The sequence below is a fragment of the Lutra lutra genome, chromosome 8 (genome assembly GCF_902655055.1).
Source record: "Lutra lutra chromosome 8, mLutLut1.2, whole genome shotgun sequence".
NCBI lineage: Eukaryota > Metazoa > Chordata > Mammalia > Carnivora > Mustelidae > Lutra > Lutra lutra.
Genome location: NC_062285.1, coordinates 4870591 through 4890436, shown reverse-complemented (window position 1 = coordinate 4890436; position 19846 = coordinate 4870591). Strand labels below are relative to the sequence as shown.

The 19846-nt window shown below is 38.6% G+C and overlaps 1 protein-coding gene across 9 annotated transcripts in view; it reads right to left on the bottom strand.

Moving 5' to 3' along the window:
- TASOR2 (transcription activation suppressor family member 2) overlaps window positions 1-19846 on the bottom strand; it is a 78888-nt gene that overhangs the window by 40010 nt on the left and 19032 nt on the right. For 4 of the 9 annotated variants that reach the window (XM_047741107.1, XM_047741108.1, XM_047741104.1 and 1 more), the window contains exons 2-9: window positions 11730-11863; window positions 7621-7766; window positions 7241-7336; window positions 6148-6220; window positions 2695-2786; window positions 459-596; window positions 186-310; window positions 87-106 (exon numbers count right to left, since the gene is read on the bottom strand). In XM_047741107.1, the coding sequence (XP_047597063.1) occupies window positions 87-106; window positions 186-310; window positions 459-596; window positions 2695-2786; window positions 6148-6220; window positions 7241-7336; window positions 7621-7766; window positions 11730-11863 (824 nt within the window). Of the gene's footprint in view, window positions 1-86; window positions 107-185; window positions 311-458; window positions 597-2694; window positions 2787-2932; window positions 3038-5643; window positions 5732-6147; window positions 6221-7240; window positions 7337-7620; window positions 7767-11729; window positions 11864-19846 lie in introns of those variants that run through there. The other 5 variants (XM_047741106.1, XM_047741112.1, XM_047741109.1 and 2 more) reach the window with 4 other exon arrangements.

Here is a 19846-nt window from a genome sequence, read left to right as displayed (position 1 = left end):
AAGAAATGAGGAAGAAAGAAACTGATTATTTATGAGCAAAACATTTACTTAAGAAACATAAAAGAACCAATTAAACAATGTCTTACCATTTTCACCGAGTTCAAATCTAGGGAAAAAGGAAAGGCATGTTTACAAGAGCAAACAGAACAGATCCAGTAAAACAAAGTATGTGCATAATTACTTACATGCTTTTATGGGCTGATGCTGCCATCGTTTTAGGCTCCCTGTAGTGGAAAGCTACGATAATGTAGGGACAGACCTGCCTGGGTCGCTCAGTAACCGAGCTGCCTGAAACTTCATAGAGGTAATACTGGAAGAAAAGAAATACGGATTATCAGAGTAGCACTGTGGAACGCCGTCGGCACCAAGTTTCTCTCTCAACTCCACCCAGTGCTGACATTTAATACATCAGATTCAGAAATGTAATTCGGGAATGATTTATTCCCAGGTGACGATACCTGACTCAGTTCAAATGCGCGAAAATGACTCGTCTTGTGAGAAACCTTGTTAGTATTTGCAGCCACGTGGCAATCATAGCCAGAAGATGGGCTAGTATAGTTAGTGGTATAATTCTCAGACACAAACTTGACTCTTCCCTAGAATAAAAATATTAAGACTAATCAGATGGCTTCAAAAGGCAATAATCTTACTCTAGGATTCATTTAAACGTAGCCTAATAAGTAAGGATGTGGATGTGTTTCAAACAAACTGTGTTAACAACTATGGTTCTTAGAGAATTGTCTTAAGGCCAACAATAGTTTTAATTACCCGTTAGCCTCTTAATACTGCATTTAAAGATTTGGTATGTATGGGCATCTTTCTGAGGTAAATGATCACAGCTTTTATCGCATCATGAAAGGAGTACATGAATCATCCCAAATTTAAGAGAACCATTTCGGTAAAAGAAAAATTACAGAGCCCACCAACTGAACAGATTAGCTTAGTCAATGACTGTAACATAAAAGGTGACAAGTGAAATCTAAAATTTCACAAGATGAGTTCCCAAACTGAGATACCAATTGTAGTTTTTAGATAAAGGTATTTCTATCATGCCAGGACCCAGTAAATCAGCAAGAAGCAAATATACAGTAAAGTGCTTAGCCAGACCCAGTAACTGAACAGTCGACAGTACTTCCGATTACAGATTTCTCTTCATCAGGAGTTATGTCTTTTGGAGCGAAGGAGGGGGAAGGTAGTCAAGGTTTCCATACAATGAGATAACATACAATGATTTTAAAAGCTGTTGTGAGTACTATAATGACGTGGCAAAATACACAAAATAGATACCAAAATGAGGTAAAATTATAGGGAACTTTTATTTTTATCTTTATAGGAAGAATCTAATTTGGGGGTGGAGGGGTGTTAAGGTCATGCCTCTTTATTCATAGGACCACCAAGGGCAATAATAAGAAGCCAAAGAATATAAATGGTAGTTCTCAGTGAGCAATCACAACCTGTATCTTCACCCTCTCCAACACTTTATGATGGCCGGTATGTCGGGCATGGCTGGCTTTTGAGCAGTACAGTAAGGAGAACTGAGAGCATATAGGTAAAAACTGACCAGCAGTAGCCACCAGACAGGGGACAGGACCAAGAATCCCAGCACGAAGCACAATCTGACAGAGGCATGACACTGAACGAGGATTATGGGAGCCAGCGGCCCATCTACTCCACGAGCTCCCCTGCGGGAGAACAGAGGGAGCAGGAGCTGGGATCCTTCGCCAGTGTGATGCTACCTTCCCTCCAGTTCTCGGGGACAAACTTTAGAATGTGAACAGTTTACATTAAAAAAAACACATCAGTAGTATTGGTTTATAATCAGAGAACTCAGGACAGTAAGAAAGCTAAAAATGAAGCAAAAAACAAAACGAGACCACAGAGTATGTTCTCACAAAGCTCACCACTCTCTAGGGTCAGAGTTTTCCTAGGAACTACTTGAGTAAAAACTATTAAATTGTGCGATTCACTCATACTAAACTATTTGAGGGTATTTAAGAATTTCTGAGATCAGCAGTTATAGACGCTGCATAAAACTGTGAACAGGTCTGGATGCTGTAGGGATAAAGGAAATAAGGTTCTCTAACATCAACAATTTAAACCAGAAAAGGAAAAGTTGCTTTCTGAGTTCCTCTTATAACTGTAATCACATTGTTTTTACAGGTTGCAACTTATGTTATTTAACATTTAAAAAGTGACCAGTGTAGGCCAGGATGAGAGGAATGCTTTTTACTGATTACCTTATTGTATTACTTTGAAAGTTGTTTTTTTATTTTTTTATTTTATTTTATTTTTTTTTTAAAGATTTTATTTATTCATTTGACAGAGAGAGATCACAAGCAGCCAGGGAGGCAGGCAGAGAGAGAGGATGAAGCAGGCTCCCCGCTGAGCAGAGAGCCCGATGCGGGGTTCGATCCCAGGACCCTGGGATCATGACCCAAGCCGAAGGCAGAGGCTTTAACCCACTGAGCCACCCAGGCGCCCCTGTTTTGTTTTTTAAAGACATATTCATAGATCATCTATCAAATGAACAAAAATGCTTTATCTTTAAAGGAAAGCAAGAATAGCGTTATCTTTTCTGAATTTATAGCTGTCTCCGGTGACTATGATGCAAATGATCTGCAAAGAACATTATCACAGACTGATAACCTTTAGTTTTTAAAAGAAAAATTACATAGAAGTGCATTTGGGCTTTACCTTAATTAGGTTAAAAATTACAACATAACCAGACTTCCCATGATACCATGGTCTTGCATGAAGACAGTCTGAGTATTTGGAAATATACACTCCTATAAAAGTATAAGATAAAGATTAATTCACACTTTAAAAGGACTGTTTACTCATGTACATTTCACACGTAGGGCTACCTGTAACTAAACAAGACAACACAGAAGACAAAGAAAAGACAACAGTAAATTGTTTTGAAACTGCTTACCTTTTAAAAACTGTTCAAGATATTCTAAAGGTATGGAAACATTAGAACTAAGACAAGACAGGATATTATCTGATGGACAACCAATGCTCTAGCTGGGTACAATAACTAAAAAGGGATACAAGTATCACAATTCTTGGTAAATTCTAAGTTTTTTTTTTTTTTTAAGGCAATCATTCGACGAAAAGTCCTAACCATAGCACTCTGATTCTCAAGTTATTTTTTGCAAAGAATCTCTTACAAGTACTCTTCTTTAATAATAAGCGCTAAGGTCTGCTACCTGGCAGGTATGTGCTGGCAGCGGTGGCACCTAAGTAAAGAGAACAAGGTCCTGCCTTGAAGCAGCTTACGCCGCTTGTCTGTGAATTTCCGGTTCAGGCGATAATCACATGTGTTCTCTTCTCCACTGCAGCCCACCGCAGCCCAGCATGTAGTCGGTACTTAACTATCTGTCAGACACACGTAACCGAGGACACAAAGAAATGGAAATAAGTGACTATATATGCTTAGAAAAGGAGCTCTTGAAACAGAGAGGAACGAAGTTCTCAGAGAACAGAGTGAGCACAGTATGGAAGCGTAAACGATTATCAACTGTGCAGGAGGGCAGGCCACAGTGTGGGGAGCAGGGGAGAAAGTACGGGAAACTGAGGCTGAAGGGGAAGCGTGGAACTGAGCGGAGAAGATCTTTGCGGGACTTGCTCTTCAGGGAGACCCCGCCCCGCCGGCAGCAGAGACTCGCAGGCGTTTTCAGCGCAGACTGCCGCTTCCACGACACTGGAGTCTCAAGGCGACACTAGAGTCTCAAGGCGGGAGAGAGGCTAGAAGCAAGGCCAACTGGGAAGCTACTGTCAGCTGAGATAGCAGAGGAGGGTCCCCAGGGGGCAGCAGCAAGGGAATGGCGAGGGAAGAGCACATCCCACAGAGATTCTTAAACTGAGGCAGCTCTCGAAATTCGACACCGGCGAGAGCACTTGGATATCCTGGAGAGATCAATGAACTTGTGGTCAGAAGCTTGGGTTCCAGCACCAAGTCATTCACTTCCTACTAATAACCATGCGACTTGAGGAGCAGGTAACCTGGCGGGGGTGGGGGGGGGGGGGCTTGGACACCTAAGCTACAGGGTCCTCAGGAAGATTTAAAAGATCCATAAACTTTTAAAGCTCTAAGACACTACATTCGGAAAATATTACTATGATACACAGAACTAACCATTTCTATTTGAGCCCCAAACTATAAAATACACGTGGGCAGCAGTGCTATTTTCTTACCCACCCCAGAACATGGTTAAGAAGAAATAACGGTACGTGTATTTGTTAGGAATAATTCGGTTTCTCCTCCGGCACCCCACTGAAGCCAGCCTCTTATCAACCATATAATCAGGGATTAGAGTCATGTAGAACAAGGGCCTTATATTTAAGAGATGAAAGCTAAAGTATTTACTTGTAATTTACTTTCCCATTCTTCAACAACAAAATTTTGTTAACCAAATGGAGGAAATAATGCAAACCAGATCTGTTAAACCTAGGGGATCGGTACACTACACCATCCTCTCTTCCTGCGTTAGTTATGTTTTACAATGAAAAAGAGTAGGGAGAAGAGAAGGTTTAATGGAAGATGTTATCAGGGTTATGAATGTATTCCCCGTCACGGCCTTTAGAAGACATGAATGTAAGTTTTAAAGCATTTTTGTGTCACACAAAGTGACCCCAAGACCCAGCAATCCCACTGCTGCGTCTAGACCTAAAAGGTGGCAAAACACACGTCTCTACAAAAGCCTGTACACGAAGGCACACAGCTACGGCTCCCCAACGGCCAAGAAGTGCAAACCACCAAAGGTCCCTCAAGCACTGAAAGAATAAAGAAAAAACGTGGTAAAACCACGCAACGGGGTATCATCCAGCCAAAGGGCAGATGAAGCATGGGTACGAACTGCAGCGTGGATGAGCCCTGAACACACTGAGCCGGGAAAAGGAGTCACAGAGCATCACCGAGGAGTCCGTTCACATGGAATGTCTGAATGAGGCGGACCCGGAGCGCTGGAGAGCAGGTGAGCAGCGGCCTCAGCCGGTCGTGGCGGGGAATGGCTTGTCACTGCGAACAGGCACAGACTTCTTTTTGGGGGACGAAAAGAGTCTGTGCTAACAGTAGCACTGCTCCATGAATACAGTAAGAAAAGCTGACCTGTACACTTGAAATGAGTGAATTACAGGCTGAGTGAATTTTATCTGGACAGAGCTGTGAAAAAGTCAGCAGGAAGCAAGCCACTCCTGACCTCCAAGCTGGTAGCACCCAACCTTGCTCCCCCCCAGTTCTTCCTCCACTGGACTTTCTCCTTACCCCCTGGCCCCCAGGTCCCACACCCACCCACAGTCCTGTCCTTTTCCTTCAATACTGTCTCACACAACAATACCTTTGGCTTCAACCAACATCTAGTCCTGCCACTTTGAGCCCCCATCTCCAGTTCTAATCCTTTTTTCCAGCTTTTTTTTCTTTTTAAATCATCAGCAGGCTATCTCCCAGAACACCTAGGAAAATCCACTATTTCTCAAATTTAATTCATGGAAATAGTAGCGTCCATTTACCGGGAGCTAAGTGCTTCCCGCAGCCTCCCATGCCCCTCCCAGCAGATCTCAAAGACAGTTCTATTTCACAGATGAGGAACTTGAAGCTCAAAGAAATTTAGTGCTAATTCACATTCTTAACCGTAAGATCACCTTTCCCTTTTAATGCCTCAGCTTCCCTGCCGATCTCCTTTCCTTCTGTGTCTCTTCTCCACTGACAACATCACTGCAGTGTGAGCTGACAAGCTTATACCTGATTATTCCTTCTCTCACTCCTCACATTCCACAGTTGCCAAGTCTGGCCAGTTCCATCGATTCTCTATTCCTGCTGCCATTATGATAGCTCAGAAGACGTCCTCATTAGCCCAGATGATCACACTAGTCTCTTGGTACCGAAAGCTATTTTTAGTATCTCTTCTAGGTCAACCAACATTTAAGAAAAAGTTCTGATCATGTACCCCTACTGGAAAATCTTAGGTCTTAGACTTGAAGCTCATATCTATGTTTAAAGCACTGATTCTAAAGATTATGATTTATCACTAATGAAACTGGCTTTTAATGTATGAAATGTATGAAATGAACCAAATAACCTATGAAATGAACCAAACCTCACTTCACCTTGTGAAAGAAGAGATTCTCTTTTCCGCACAGACTTACCTTTGGCTGGGTCACCAAGCGTGGTAACAGTACTGCAGCCCACACAGAGTCCGCGCTGACATACTGACTTTGCCTTTAAATAAAAGACGGTACTTTGCTTATCCTGTCAGTCTTAGGAGAGACAATCAAATAACACTATGATCTACAAGCTTTCAAATAAATACAGAATCTGTACACAGTATCTATGTATGGCACAAAGCAAGCTTGCGTGAGGCAACGGTGTTTGGTTAATAGTTCACGAAATTTTAATCATTTAACAAAAACATCATCAGCAAAACCAAATTAAACAAGCTCCCAGATTAAGTCCTCGCTTGAAGATCTCGATTATAGCTTTGGAATCACTAAATTTGAAAATGTCTTCTCCACTAGTGCCTTTTTTAGTATGAATCCATAATGTATTTTATTTGTAAGTAGATGATTAAATAAATAAATGAACTCTTCTGGTATTACTATATAATCCTTATGTTATATGCTAACGTTAAGTATTCTGTAAGCAAGTCTACCCTTGTTCTTTAAAAATCATGAACCCAATCAAAATATTAAATTATTTAAGTTGAATTATAAATTCTGGTATTGTTAAAACTGTACCTAGCAAGCCACATACATCTTTGGGGACACGGTCCACCCAGTAGTTTCTTTCTCTCACAATTTGGGTTCAAGCAACAGTACAGAAGCTCCAATTTCAAGTAAGGCAACTGCTGGAAGTTTTCACCTTATCCCCAAAAACCATGTCACTGAAACTCGAAAAACCTCCACAAGAAACAAAGTATCTATGTGAACAATGATCCAGAATGAAGAAATACTCATTTACTCCATTAAAAGGCATCACCAATACTTAGGAAATCCGCATTAATTCAAATCTCACCCTGAGCTGACAAATGTATTTACAATGAGGGCCTGTGAAAAGGCGCAGGAATCCAGTCACTTTCAGGACGAGCTGTCACGATCATTCCCACTGCCACCCGACTCAGCAACAAAAAAGACTGGAGAACTGGTAATTTTACAAATCTTAGAGAAGCGAAATGCCAATATTTAAGTTTAATGAGATCATTAATTTTGTATATTAATATCACATGTGACCTAATTCCCTTACCTGATTTTCAGTTTCAAACAGAAGAAACCCGTATGTCTCTTGAAGTTCTTCCTGAGTATAATTACTTGCTTTTTTTTCTTGGTAAAAAGTTTTGTACTGTATAAAAGAGAGAATAATCAAATGCTATAAACATTATTTTGCCTTGCAAATTAATTTTTAAAAATGCATCATCTGAATTCCTCCTGTTAAAGGACTACCAAAACTTATTATTCTTCTATTCCTAGAATATATTCTTAATTACCTTCCAAGGATTTCTCATCTCATCTGAAAGTGACAGCTGAGAAGAACTAGATAGGCTTTTATACCAAAAATGATGGGTCTATTTCTTTAGAACTAAAATAAAACTAACACACAGACACAGTGTGTACCAAGCACCTCACCTCATTTAAGAAAATGTCATTTTTCACCAAAGTCACTTGACTGTACTGAAAACCATGCTCAGATGCAGAGTCCAAGTAAGAAGTATGAAGAATTGAAACTGCCCTCTGGAAGAGAGAGTCTGAACTCAAGGACACTGTCTCAAAAACTGTAAAACACAAACAAAAATAATGCAACTGTTTAAGATAACCAAAGGATGGGGTTAAAAGCGGCATACTAAATGTCACTGAATACTTCATCTATTTCCTTCCCGTAAAACTGAGACACATTGTGTTTGGGCTCCATTACATGTACTATCTTAAAAGACCTCTCACCTGAAGAACATGATCTACGGGAGGTGAGTTACTGAGGGCGAATCACTTTCAATACAGGAGTAAAATAAACCCTGACAGATGCCTTGGGCCTTTTGGTTGAAAGCCGTGTGTTGTAACCGCAGCGGGGACAAGCAGATCAGATATGGCAACATCAAGGTAGTGGTCAGCGATCACTTAGAACAATGTTCCTCGTCTACACTTATGCCACATTTTGATAAACTTACCCTTCCTGTCTTCTTATCAATTCCCCCAAGTAAGCCCGTTAGGTTTCCTTTTAAGGGGCCTACTATTGCACACTCAACACTCAAACACATTAGAAATTGTTCTGTCTTTGGGGCTTCCTCATGGCCTAGACACATCTGCTGGACTCTACCTTGTATGGGTTATATTATGAAATCATTACTTTTTTTATTTCACAAAAATAAAACTTTATTACTTTTAGAAAGTACTTTTTTCAAACCCTACCCACATGCTATCCCAGAAATTCTGACATGACCCTCCCGAGAGGCATGCTTCCTCTTTGAGAATTACTGACTTGACCCAATAATTATCTTGATTGAGGCTTTGTGCCTTTTGTTTTACAAGTTTTTACTTTAGCAAGACTTGAGCCTAATGAATTCTTGTAATATTTAAAACTGATTTGGTTACCCTCTTATATTTGTGTCTTCTCTATGCTCTTTAACCAGGTCAGGACAGTGAGGTAACAAACTATTTACAAATAATAAAGAGAATGGACTAATATACAAGCACTGGAAGTTTTGGTGATCTAATATAAATAAATAAATACATTAACATGGCTTTTTGCTTTTACCAGAACTCTGCCAATTACATTAAAGTTCAAAAGCTAAAGGAAAGACAAGCATTTTAATTAAAATTAACTTATGAACAACAGTAAAAAACTAAACTATCATAGAAATGAAAACAAACATTTCAGTGAAGTTAATTTGGACGAAACTGTCCTAACACTTCAATTATCCAAGTAATTTAAACACTCTTTAATAAACTGCCAGTATCAAAAGTCAAAGACTTAAGTAGCAGGGAAGGAAAGAAAAGAGGATGAAACATTTAAGAATATCCTGAAGTTCCTACATCTGATCCATGTCGATTTTTTTTTTTCTGTTTCACTTTTCCTTCAAAATCAGTATATGAATGCTATTAAAAATACGGATATTCTAAAGAGGTTCAAATAGCAAAACAACAGGGAGGATAATTAAAATGATGCCTTTTTAGCTACGTTACCTTCTTTAGCTACATTGGCTCAAAACAAACTAGGAGGCCCATGCATTTGTGACTCCGGCGTTACAATTAGCTGCACCACTAACTGGCCCAAATGCAAGTTGGGAGTCCTCTAAAAATCCTAATATGGGAAACCTTGTATTTAATATTTGTAAAAAGGCAAAATAATATTTAAAAATCTAAGTAAACTCTGAGGCTCAATATTTGAGAAATAGGTTGCTTACAGAGAAAGATAAAAGTTGTCAGAGCTTTGGAAATGACCATTCTATGGCTATCCACTCTTAAATTCCACACGATGTTAATACGAAGACATAGGTTTTAACTTCTGAAAGTACCAAATACGACATACATCCACATTTTTGATGGCCAATCACAGTAATAAATGAAAAACTGTGAAAAATAATGTACTCTGAAAAGCAAACAAAAACAGCCCATCTAACACCGTGTCTGCCAAATACAGGTGGTCAGAGAACACTTTATTGACCAGTATCAGGAATACTGTTCTCATAAAGCTATGACCAGAGATGACAGCCTAAAATAAACATAGGAAATGATTTTGTGCTAACATATTTTTATTCCTAAAACTATTGATAGTTAAAAATGCTTCCCCTTTAGGTCAGCATTCTCCAAACAGCAATATATTTATACAAGTAACCATTTTACAGTTAGCAGAAGGAAAAGCATGTCCAAAGTGAAAACTGATAGAAATCCATGGTAAATCTGGACTCTTTCACGATTTCGTAATAGAATGATGTCAGTTACACTCTAGAAAGCACAAGTTTCCTGCTATATAACTAAGCAGACAGGTGAACATTTTATCAAGATATTATCTCTTCTTACACAATGCTCTCATTGAGAGTCAAACTAGTATACAGAGCAGTATGGGCACTAAATTAATGGGTGGCTGCATTTTTGCTGAGCAATACACATGCTTCACTTAGACATTCAAGGTTGTCAGAATATTAAGAGAATGAGGAGGGGGCTATTCTACAGAGAAATACTAAAACAACTTGAAAAGTACCTGTCTGTAAAGTGTAAGAGTGTCCCTTAGAGCTTAAGTGACCAAGAGAGAACAAGTGGGGAAAATTCAAGTTCAATAACAATGCTTCTAGAAACTGAGTTAATATTCTTTCCTTTAGCACCTAGTTTTAGGAATATTTCTCCGCTGTTTGTGGATTCAGTCTTTAAAAGTTAAGTCCAGCTTGACATAAGCTGGATTCTGTTCAAAGTGCCCTGAGATAATCTCCCCCTTTCTCAAAATCCATCAGTGATACGGAGTGTCTGCTTTTTGGGCACTTGTTTCTCTACTTAACTTCTAATAAGTAAGAGGGATTAGAAAATTATAGACTGATCTCTGATGCTATGGCACATGTATGTGTTTTCCATTATCTAAGTGTCTGGTCTGAAAGAAAATAATGAGATGAACTAATGCCAACAACTTAGGTGTCACAATAATTCTAACAAAAATTAGCCACTTCTACATCTCCCCAGGACTTTCATGACCGCTTCTCCTGTTTGTACATCATACAGTAGCACTCATCAAAGACAGAAACACTCAGAACCCAACAGTCTCTGCCATTACAGGCCCTTATTAGTTTTTCCTACAGACGGACTGCAACCTACCTCCATTAACACCGTCGATGCCTACATATTTGGCCCAGTCTAAGTAGGTCCTTTGATAGTTGTTAAAGAGACCATTCCTTAATCATCTAATCCCAGAATGTATTGCCTTTATTTTTAAGACATTGAGGGATTGCTAGTTTAAGGTAAATACAACTTTTTTACAGCACAACTTGGAAGACCTAACAAAAACTTAAATGTGTGTACCTGATAACCTTTCCATTTCTGGGAATCTATTCCTTAGGAATACTAGCATGAGTACACAGGAGATACGGACAAGGCTACTCCACGCACTGGCATCTATAAGAACAAAAACACTTGGGATAACCCAAACTGACATCAATAAGGAAACACCTTACAACTACTACATAAATACCAAGTGAATCTATATACATTGACATATAAAGATATCTACTCTACCACTGAGTAAATAACACACATCATATAATGTCATTTTGGTTTAAAAAAAAAAAAAAAGAACATAGAAAATTATGTGTTTTAAAGTTTACAGAAAAAGATCCAGAAAGATGGGAAACCAAACTGTTAACTGTGTCTAAACCAACGGTTATTCAAATGGAAGTGGATAAAGGTGAACTCAAACTTTTTACCTTATATATATTACTATAATTTAGGTTTTTCTTACACAGTATGTATTACTTCTAGTATTTAAAATATCTCAACTCAAAATCAAGTAAAATGAATCATAATTTCAAAGAAATACAAATAGAGAAATGTGACAATTTCCCCTGAACCTTTTCTGTTGGAATTTGAAAATTTAATCACCTATTAATTTTGGATCAATGAAATTTGTAGTCACTGGAAATTGTAAATTTTTTAAAAATGTCCTTTCATTTTACATGATCTAAATTAAAATTTTTTAAATTGTACTGCTCTACTCAAATTCATTAGTAATAACTCATAGCATTTAGTTTAATACCCACTCTTTTCTGATATGAACCCTGGCTCGGTCTTCTCTAAGAGAGAATGTAGCTGGGAGGGTGGTCTTAATTCATTTTCACCAAGTATACCCCCAGAATTCTTGACATAGTCCTGTTCTCTGTTAATGTCATAAATGCTAAAATGAGAAAAGAAAAAATTAAATCATAAAGTGAATAGTTTTATTTACGGTATATTTACCACACAAATGTCTACTGAACATCTAATTTACATTAGGTACAATTCTATAATGTTTACCTCCTTTGACAAATTTCCAGAGCTAAGGCTAAATTTATTTTATAAGCAGTAACACATAAAACGAAATGCTTTTCCTTTGATATTTAAGTTTGAAAGAAAATCTGTTCACAGAAATAAGATATGCTTATAGGAATCACTTTTGCCTCGAAATAAAAAATAAGAGATTATAGAACCACATTCATATTCTACTAGTTGAAAATAACAAAATCAAATAGAACACAAAATCTCTCCCCACCCCCAAATTAGCACATAACCCATCCATTTTTTTTTTTTTTTAAGATTTATTTAGTTTAGAGAAAGAGATGGGGGAGGAGCAGAGGGAGAGAATCTCCAGCAGACTCCCTGCGGAGTGTGGAGCCTGACGTGCGATTCAATACTACAATCCCGAGATAACAACCCAAAAGCTGAAGGCAAGAGTCAGAGGTTCAACTGACTGAGCCATAAGTGCCCCAACCCATTCATTCTTAAAAACAAACAAAAAAACCAAAAAACTATTAGTGGTGCCTATTACATATACAGTACCATGCTATACCCTGGATTCATCAAGACAAATGAGAAACCATCTCTACAACAGAGGCTGAGACTAGAAAAGGAAGACAAATCTATACAGAAACCAGTACTATAAATGCGGGGTGGGAGGGGGTCTAGAACATGATGCAGTGGACGCAGAATAGGGATTTCATTAAGACGGGGAAATGTCGAGAAACTTCAGAGGCATCATACTTGAAATCTGAGTAGATATTCAAATAAAGAAGGAGCCAAAAAAGGGGCCAGCCCACATGTTCTCTAGGCAACAGAAACAGTAGAAGCAGAGGTAGAAACATTATACATATAAGGAACCACAAGTACCTTATCTGAAGAATTCAATATGCTTCACATAAAAAATTAGCATGTCTACTTTTATAATAGTATACCTCTATTCAGAAAGGATTTGAGGCAGAATTATATGGATATACTCAAAATTCTAGAGAAAAGGTAGCAATATTGGTAATATTCATTCATTAAACAAATAGATTATTTATGTCAAGAGGGAAAAATTAAACTGGGAATCAGGAGACCAGGAGTCTCGTGTAGGTCCACCACTACTTTGTTCTGAGACATTAGTGTGAGGACACTGTGGACTGCCTTCCTAATAATCATGCTCCATTTTCTTTTCATCTCCCAAACCACAATTTTGTTTAGGTACTGGGTGATCCCGTGCTTTAGGAGAGGCCTGGGAAGGGTGTGTGTGTGTGTGTGTTTGAGAGAGAGAGAATTTAAGTTCATTATGGTTTTTGGCCCATGTGACGTGAAAGGATGTCAGCAGAGAGAACTCTAGGAAAGCTTTCTTAGAAAAGCACTGGAAGAAAAGATGCAACCTCCCTGTCTCCATCTAGACTTTGGCCTTGTCTTTTTTTTAATTAAAAGATTTTATTTATTTGAGAGAGAGAGTGCGCGCACACGAAGTGGGGGGGGACAGAGTGAGAGGGAGAAAAAGACTTCCCACTATGCAGGGAGCCGGACGCGGGGCTTGATCCCAGGATTCCGGGATCATGACCAGAGCTGAAGGCAGCTGCTTAACCAAGTGAGCCACAGAGGTGCCCCTGGCCTTGTCTTATATGTGTTCGTTGCCTGGAATTCCTCGTAACCAAGAGGGGACTGACCAGTTGACATACTGAAAGTGGAACAAAACAGAAGATCCATCCCTGATGAAGTCCCTGAACCGCTGAACAAATGCACCTCGAGTGGCCCTGCCTCTGAGTCTCCTGAGATATGAAATACTTTTTTTTTAGATTTTATTTATTTATTTGACAGAGAGAAAAAGATCACAAGTAGGCAGAGAGATAGGCAGAGGGAGAGGAGGAAGCAGGCTCCCTGCTGAACACAGACTCCCTAATGCCGGGCTTGATTCCAGGACCCTGAGATCATGACCTGAGCCGAAGGCAGAGGCTTAACCCACTGAGCCACCCAGGCGCCCATTTAAACCACTTTTGTTGGCAAATGAAAACACACTATGAACTTTGCTACATTATTTACTCCAAGGCCTCATGTAGTTGGAATTCTCTAAGACTCCTTTCAGTTCGAACACTGTGACTTTTCAGACTGCCTTCCTTAAGGCCTCTTATGTATAAGGCATTATGCATGGCACTAGATAATTTATGAAGTTCCTCTCTTATCTGCTACCATGCATGGAGACATTTATCCTAGTATTTATTGGTAAGAAATCACAAAAGCTTATATAAACTGCTGTGAAAACTCAAAACCTAAAATATAAGGATATTTAAAGCCTCTGATTCCCACCTACTCAATAAAGTCTATCTCCCTCCCACACACAAAGGAAAAATGCCCAACTCAGAGCACTCCTGATGTAATTTCCCTCATTAGTTCCACAAAATCAGATATTCACACTTCTCCCCCACTTCATGTCTAAATTGTCCTCATGTTTAAAGCCCCCCCCCAAATCTAGCTGTTCTGATGACTTACGATTTCTCCACCCTGCATTAGACTTACGATTTCTCCACCCTGCATTAATCATTCTTCACCCGTGTCCTGCAGTTATTTACTATAGTCCTGTTGTATGTATGGCTCTGGGCTAGAGCTAGGGAATACAGGAAAAAACAAAACAAAACAAAACAAAACAAAAAAACAGGAGACCATGTGTTTATCTGAAAGAGTGTTCTTTAACACTGAGGTCATAATTTCAGAATTGTGTGTGAAACAGTTATGTTCAGGACAAGGGCTTCTTCAGACTCAAGGAAGGGAGTAGAACGAGTGGTCAAGGGAATAGACTTTGTAAACGGAAGGACTTGGCAAGTCAGGACCTTGAACCTAGGTCTTTCTAGCTTTGTGACTTTGAGAAAGCTATTTGATCTTTCTTCCCCTTATTTTTTAAAATAAATTTCAACAAAGCATAGACACAAAATAAAAAGCCAAAGACCACTAGGCTTATCAATCACTGTCCCCACCTTCCCAGGGAGCCCCTATTTCCATCCCTCTTAGGTAACCACTTTCAACTTTGGCTATATCTTCTGGTGTAACTCCATGTTTCTAAATAAAATGCCGTATAAACTCGTATCACTAATTTTGCTATATCAGTATTCAATATTTCACTAAATTGTATGCACTAATCACAGCTGGGCCACACTGGGTAATTTCCTTTCTTACAGGATGTTTTGTTTTATTCAATTTCAAATTGTCTCTGCATAATTTTCAGTTACCAATCATTAATTCAGTCTAGAATTCTAGAGAACCAAAAATCTCCTCTGAACAGATAGAAACATCAAGTGTTTTTGGAGACATCCTTTGTGGAGCACGATATTATCCAGCTTCGGTCTGAACTTGTGCTCTCCAATAACTTGGGAGAGCTTTGTGACCTTGCTGGGAGATGCTGAGATACAACATTGAAGCATAAATGTTCCCCATATTCCCAATCTGCAGAAATTGATGACCTGATTCTAAACCTTGCAATCAAAGGCTATAGAACAGCCAGAACAGGGGCGCCTGGGTGGCTCAGAGGGTTAAAGCCTCTGCCTTGGGCTCAGGTCATGATCCCAGGGTCCTGGGATCGAGCCCCGTGTCGGGCTCTCTGGTCAGCAGAGAGCCTGCTTCCTCCTCTCTGCCTGCCTCTCTGCCTACTTGTGATCTCTTTCTGTCCAATAAATAAATAAAATCTTTAAAAAAAAAAAAAAAAAAAAAAAAAGAACAGCCAGAACAATTTTAGAAAAGAACAAAGTTAAAAGACTCACCACTTGATTTCAAGAATTACTACAAAGAGAAACACAGTCTAGATTGTGGTGTTGATGTGTTGATGTATAAAGAAAATATATACAGATCAGTGGAACAGCATGAGAGTTCATTTTTGGCAACACTGCCAATGTAATTCAAAGGGAAAGAATATTTTTACAACAGATGGTTCTATAACAACCCAAACAGAAAAAAAACATGAACTTCAACCCCTACCTCAAACCATAAAATTCAACTGGAAATGAATTACAGACATAAATGTAAGAGCTAAAACTGTAAGATTTCTAGAAACAGATCACAGGGAAAAAATCTAGACCATGAGGCAGATGACGATTGCTTAGGGTACAAAAATCAGTTGCCATTAAAGAAAAACTGATACACTGGACTTTATGAAAATTAAAACCTTCTGAGCTTCACAAGGCATCATTAAGAAAAATATTTGCAAAGCTCTTGTGTCCAGAATATACAAAGAACTCTTAAACACACCACAAAGGACAAACTAATGGCAAGTAAGTACATAGGAACATAGTCAATGTTATTAATCATTAGGGAGGTGATGCTTGCCCACTAGAATGGCTAAAATTAAAAAGACAGAAAATACTAAGTGTGGGCAAGAATGAGGAACTCTCCTAGATTCCTGGTAGGAATATAAAGCTAGATAGTCAACTGGGAAAAGTTTTGTCGGCTTCTTATAAAGTCAAACATACACTTAGTTCACAGCCAAGCAGTTCTACTCTTAGAGATCTACCCAAGAAAAACGAAACATTATGTCCGCAAAAGGATTTGTACATGAACCTTCAGGGAAGCATTATTCTCAGTAAGCTAAAACTGGAAACCTACATGTTCATGATAGGTGAATGGATAAACAAACTGTGGCCTATTCATGTAACATACTACTACTCAGCAATAAAAAAGGAAAACTGCTGAGGCATGCATGAAACTCAAAAATGTAACTTGGACAAAAGAAAGCAGACATTAAAAAAGTACACACTATAGGATTCCATATATGTTCAATTTATATATGTGCGGCGTGTGTGTGTCCACACACACACACACACGCGCGCGCATATATAAAGTTCTAGAATTGGCAAAACTATTCTATAGTGATAAAGAGCCCACCAGTGGTTGCTGAGGTAGGAATAATAAAACTGTAAGTGAAGTAGGCACAAAGGAACTTTCTGGGGTGACAGAGTCTATTTTTATTGGTGTGCTGGTTACATGGTACACAGATTTACCAAAATTCACTGAACTATATATACTTAAACTGTGTTTGGCACCAAATACTGATACAGTATAGAAAACAATTTCTGACCAAGATCTAGTAAAATTATAATGTGGCCATAGAAAAATTAATCTCAAGAGCCCTGTGTTTAAAAAAAAAACCTACTTATATATGATTCACAAGTTAAATTATAATGAAATTTAAAATGGTTGAATGACAATGAAAGCACCATCTAAATTTAGATACATGTAAAACGTCTGTAAGAAAAAAAAATCTACAAAAAAACCCCCATTAATTTTAAATGTAAATATTAAAGAAAAACGCTGGAAAATCAGTGAATTAAAGTCAATTCAAGAACTCAGAAAACATACAAACAGTAAATTTATAAGAGAATAAGGAAAGGAAATAAATGATAAAGATCAGAAGTTAATTACACTGAAGAAAAAAGAACCACAGAGCAGGGAAAAATAAAGATTACTTCTTTGGAAAAAAAAATATTGGGGTGCCTGGGTGGTTCAACTGGTTACATGCCCGACTCTTCATCTCTGCTCAAGTCTTGATCTCAGGGTTAGTTCAAGCCCTGAGCCTACTATTTGCTGGCATTGCTTCTGTTCTGCCACCAAGCTGATTTTCTTTCCTTTTGTCAGTCCCCAATTTTTTTACCAGAGTATGTCTCAGGGCTGGGCCAGTTTTCCTTGGAATACATGGTGCATCCTTTCAAAAGGTACATTCAAAAAATAAATTATTTCTTTTTACAGAAATATTTGAATTATACTTTAAGATATCTGATGAATTGTACTATTTTGATTTTCTTCTTTGGGGGCTCCAAGTTTGCAAGTATATTTTGGATCTCTTTCGGTGGTCTCCTATATTACTGTGTCAGTATTTCTCTTTTTAGAGATCTATTTGTTTGCTTTTATTCACTTTTCTCATGTTATCTTTGGTTCTGTTTTACACAGTAAAAATCATGGTAAAATAAACATAACATTTCAAGTCTAATCTTTAGATTCGCCATGGAACCTTGTCTCCCATGCGCCTCCTATTTTACTCTGTTTCTGAAACAGTTTAATCTTTTTCTTCCTTTTCTTTTCTGTTCTGCTAGTGCCCATTTCACATCCTCCTATGGTCTGGCTATCTCTTCCTCGAATTCTTTTTTTTTTTTTTTTAAGATTTTATTTATTTATTTGGCAGACAGCACAAGTGGGCAGAGAGGCAGGCAGAGAGAGAGGAAGGGAAGCAGTCTCCCTGCTGAGCAGAGAGCCCGAAGCGGGGCTCGATCCCAGGAGCCTGGGATCATGACCCGAGCGGAAGGCAGAGGCTTTAACCCACTAAGCCACCCAGGCACCCCTCTTCCTCAAATTCTTATAATTCTGCTTTGTGGTCTTCATTTTTTGTGTTCTTCATTTATTTTATTTTTTAATACACTGAGATAAAGCTCATGGCATACAATTTACCCACTTAAAATGTACAATTCAATGGCTTTTGTCTATTCAGACCTGTGCAAACATCACTACTATCAACTTTAGACCATCTCGTCACTCTAAAAAGAGGCTGTGTAGCCCTCAGCCACTATCCTCACCCTTCAATGCTTCCTATCCCCAGGCCCAGGCAACCATTAATTTACTTTGTCTGTATAGATTTGCCTATATTGGACCATTTTAAGTAAATGGAATCCCACAATACGTGGTCCTTTGTGCCTGGCTTCCCTCACACAGCATTGTGTTTTGGGGGTTCATCCATATGGTGGCATGTGCTTCACTCACATTTCATTTTCACTGGCTCATTTAGAGGAAAATGATACTTTCTGGATATACCACATTTTCTTTTATCCAATCACCAACTGACGGACATTTGGGATGTTTCAACTTTTTGGGTATTATGTACAATACTACGAATGTTAATGTACAAGTTTCTATGTGGACATTTTTTCATTTCTCCTGAATATATACCTAAGAGAACAGGTGAATCATGATAAATCTATGTTTAACCATTTGGAGAACTGCTATTCTGTTTTCCAAAGTGACTGTACCATTTTACCTTCTCATTAGCAGTGCATGGAAAGTTCTACTTTCTCCACATCATTGCTGACATTTGTTACTCTCCTTCCATTCAAATCAGTGTGGAGCTTATTTTTAAGTTTATGTTAGGATTTTAGGTTACTTTTCATCTACTTTGAGAGGTCCACAAGCTTTTTCATAAAGGGCCAGACAGTAAATATTTTAGGATTGTGAGCATACAGTCTCTGTTACAAAGACTCAGTTCTGCTGGTGAAGCATAAAGGCAGCCACAGACAATGTGTAAATGAATGGAAAAGTGACTAGGTTCTAATAAAACTTTATTTAAAAACAGGCAAAAGCAAAAAAAAAAAAAAAAAAAAAAACAGGCAAAAGCAGTCACTTGCCCAGCCCTGATCTACACTGTTTACCAGTATTCGGGGCTTTTCTTGTCATCTGTAGAAAACTGTGTGTGATGCACATCCCCCCACCTTAGCCTTTTCTTATACATTTCTATCAGTTAACTACTGCTTAGTAACAAACCATCTCAAAATTCAGTAGCTTATAGTCACAATCATCTACTACTGCTCACACTTCTACAATGTTGGCTGAATTAGGCTTGGCTCAGCTGGGGAAGCCCTGATCCATACGTCTCCTATGTTCCTTCAACCAATAAGCTAGGGAGGCATGTTTTTCTCATGGAAATGGCAGAGGTACAGAGAACAAATGGAGAATACCCAAGTCCTTTTAAGGTTTATTAGGCCTGAAACTAATATACTATCACGTCTACCTGGTATTATTGCCCAAAGCAAGTCATATGGCCAAACTCAAAGTCAAGGGGGAGAAAAAAAGCCCTGGGGTTCATAACGCAATTGATTGTGGTAACGATTGTACACCTTGTGAATGTACTAAAAACCAATGAATT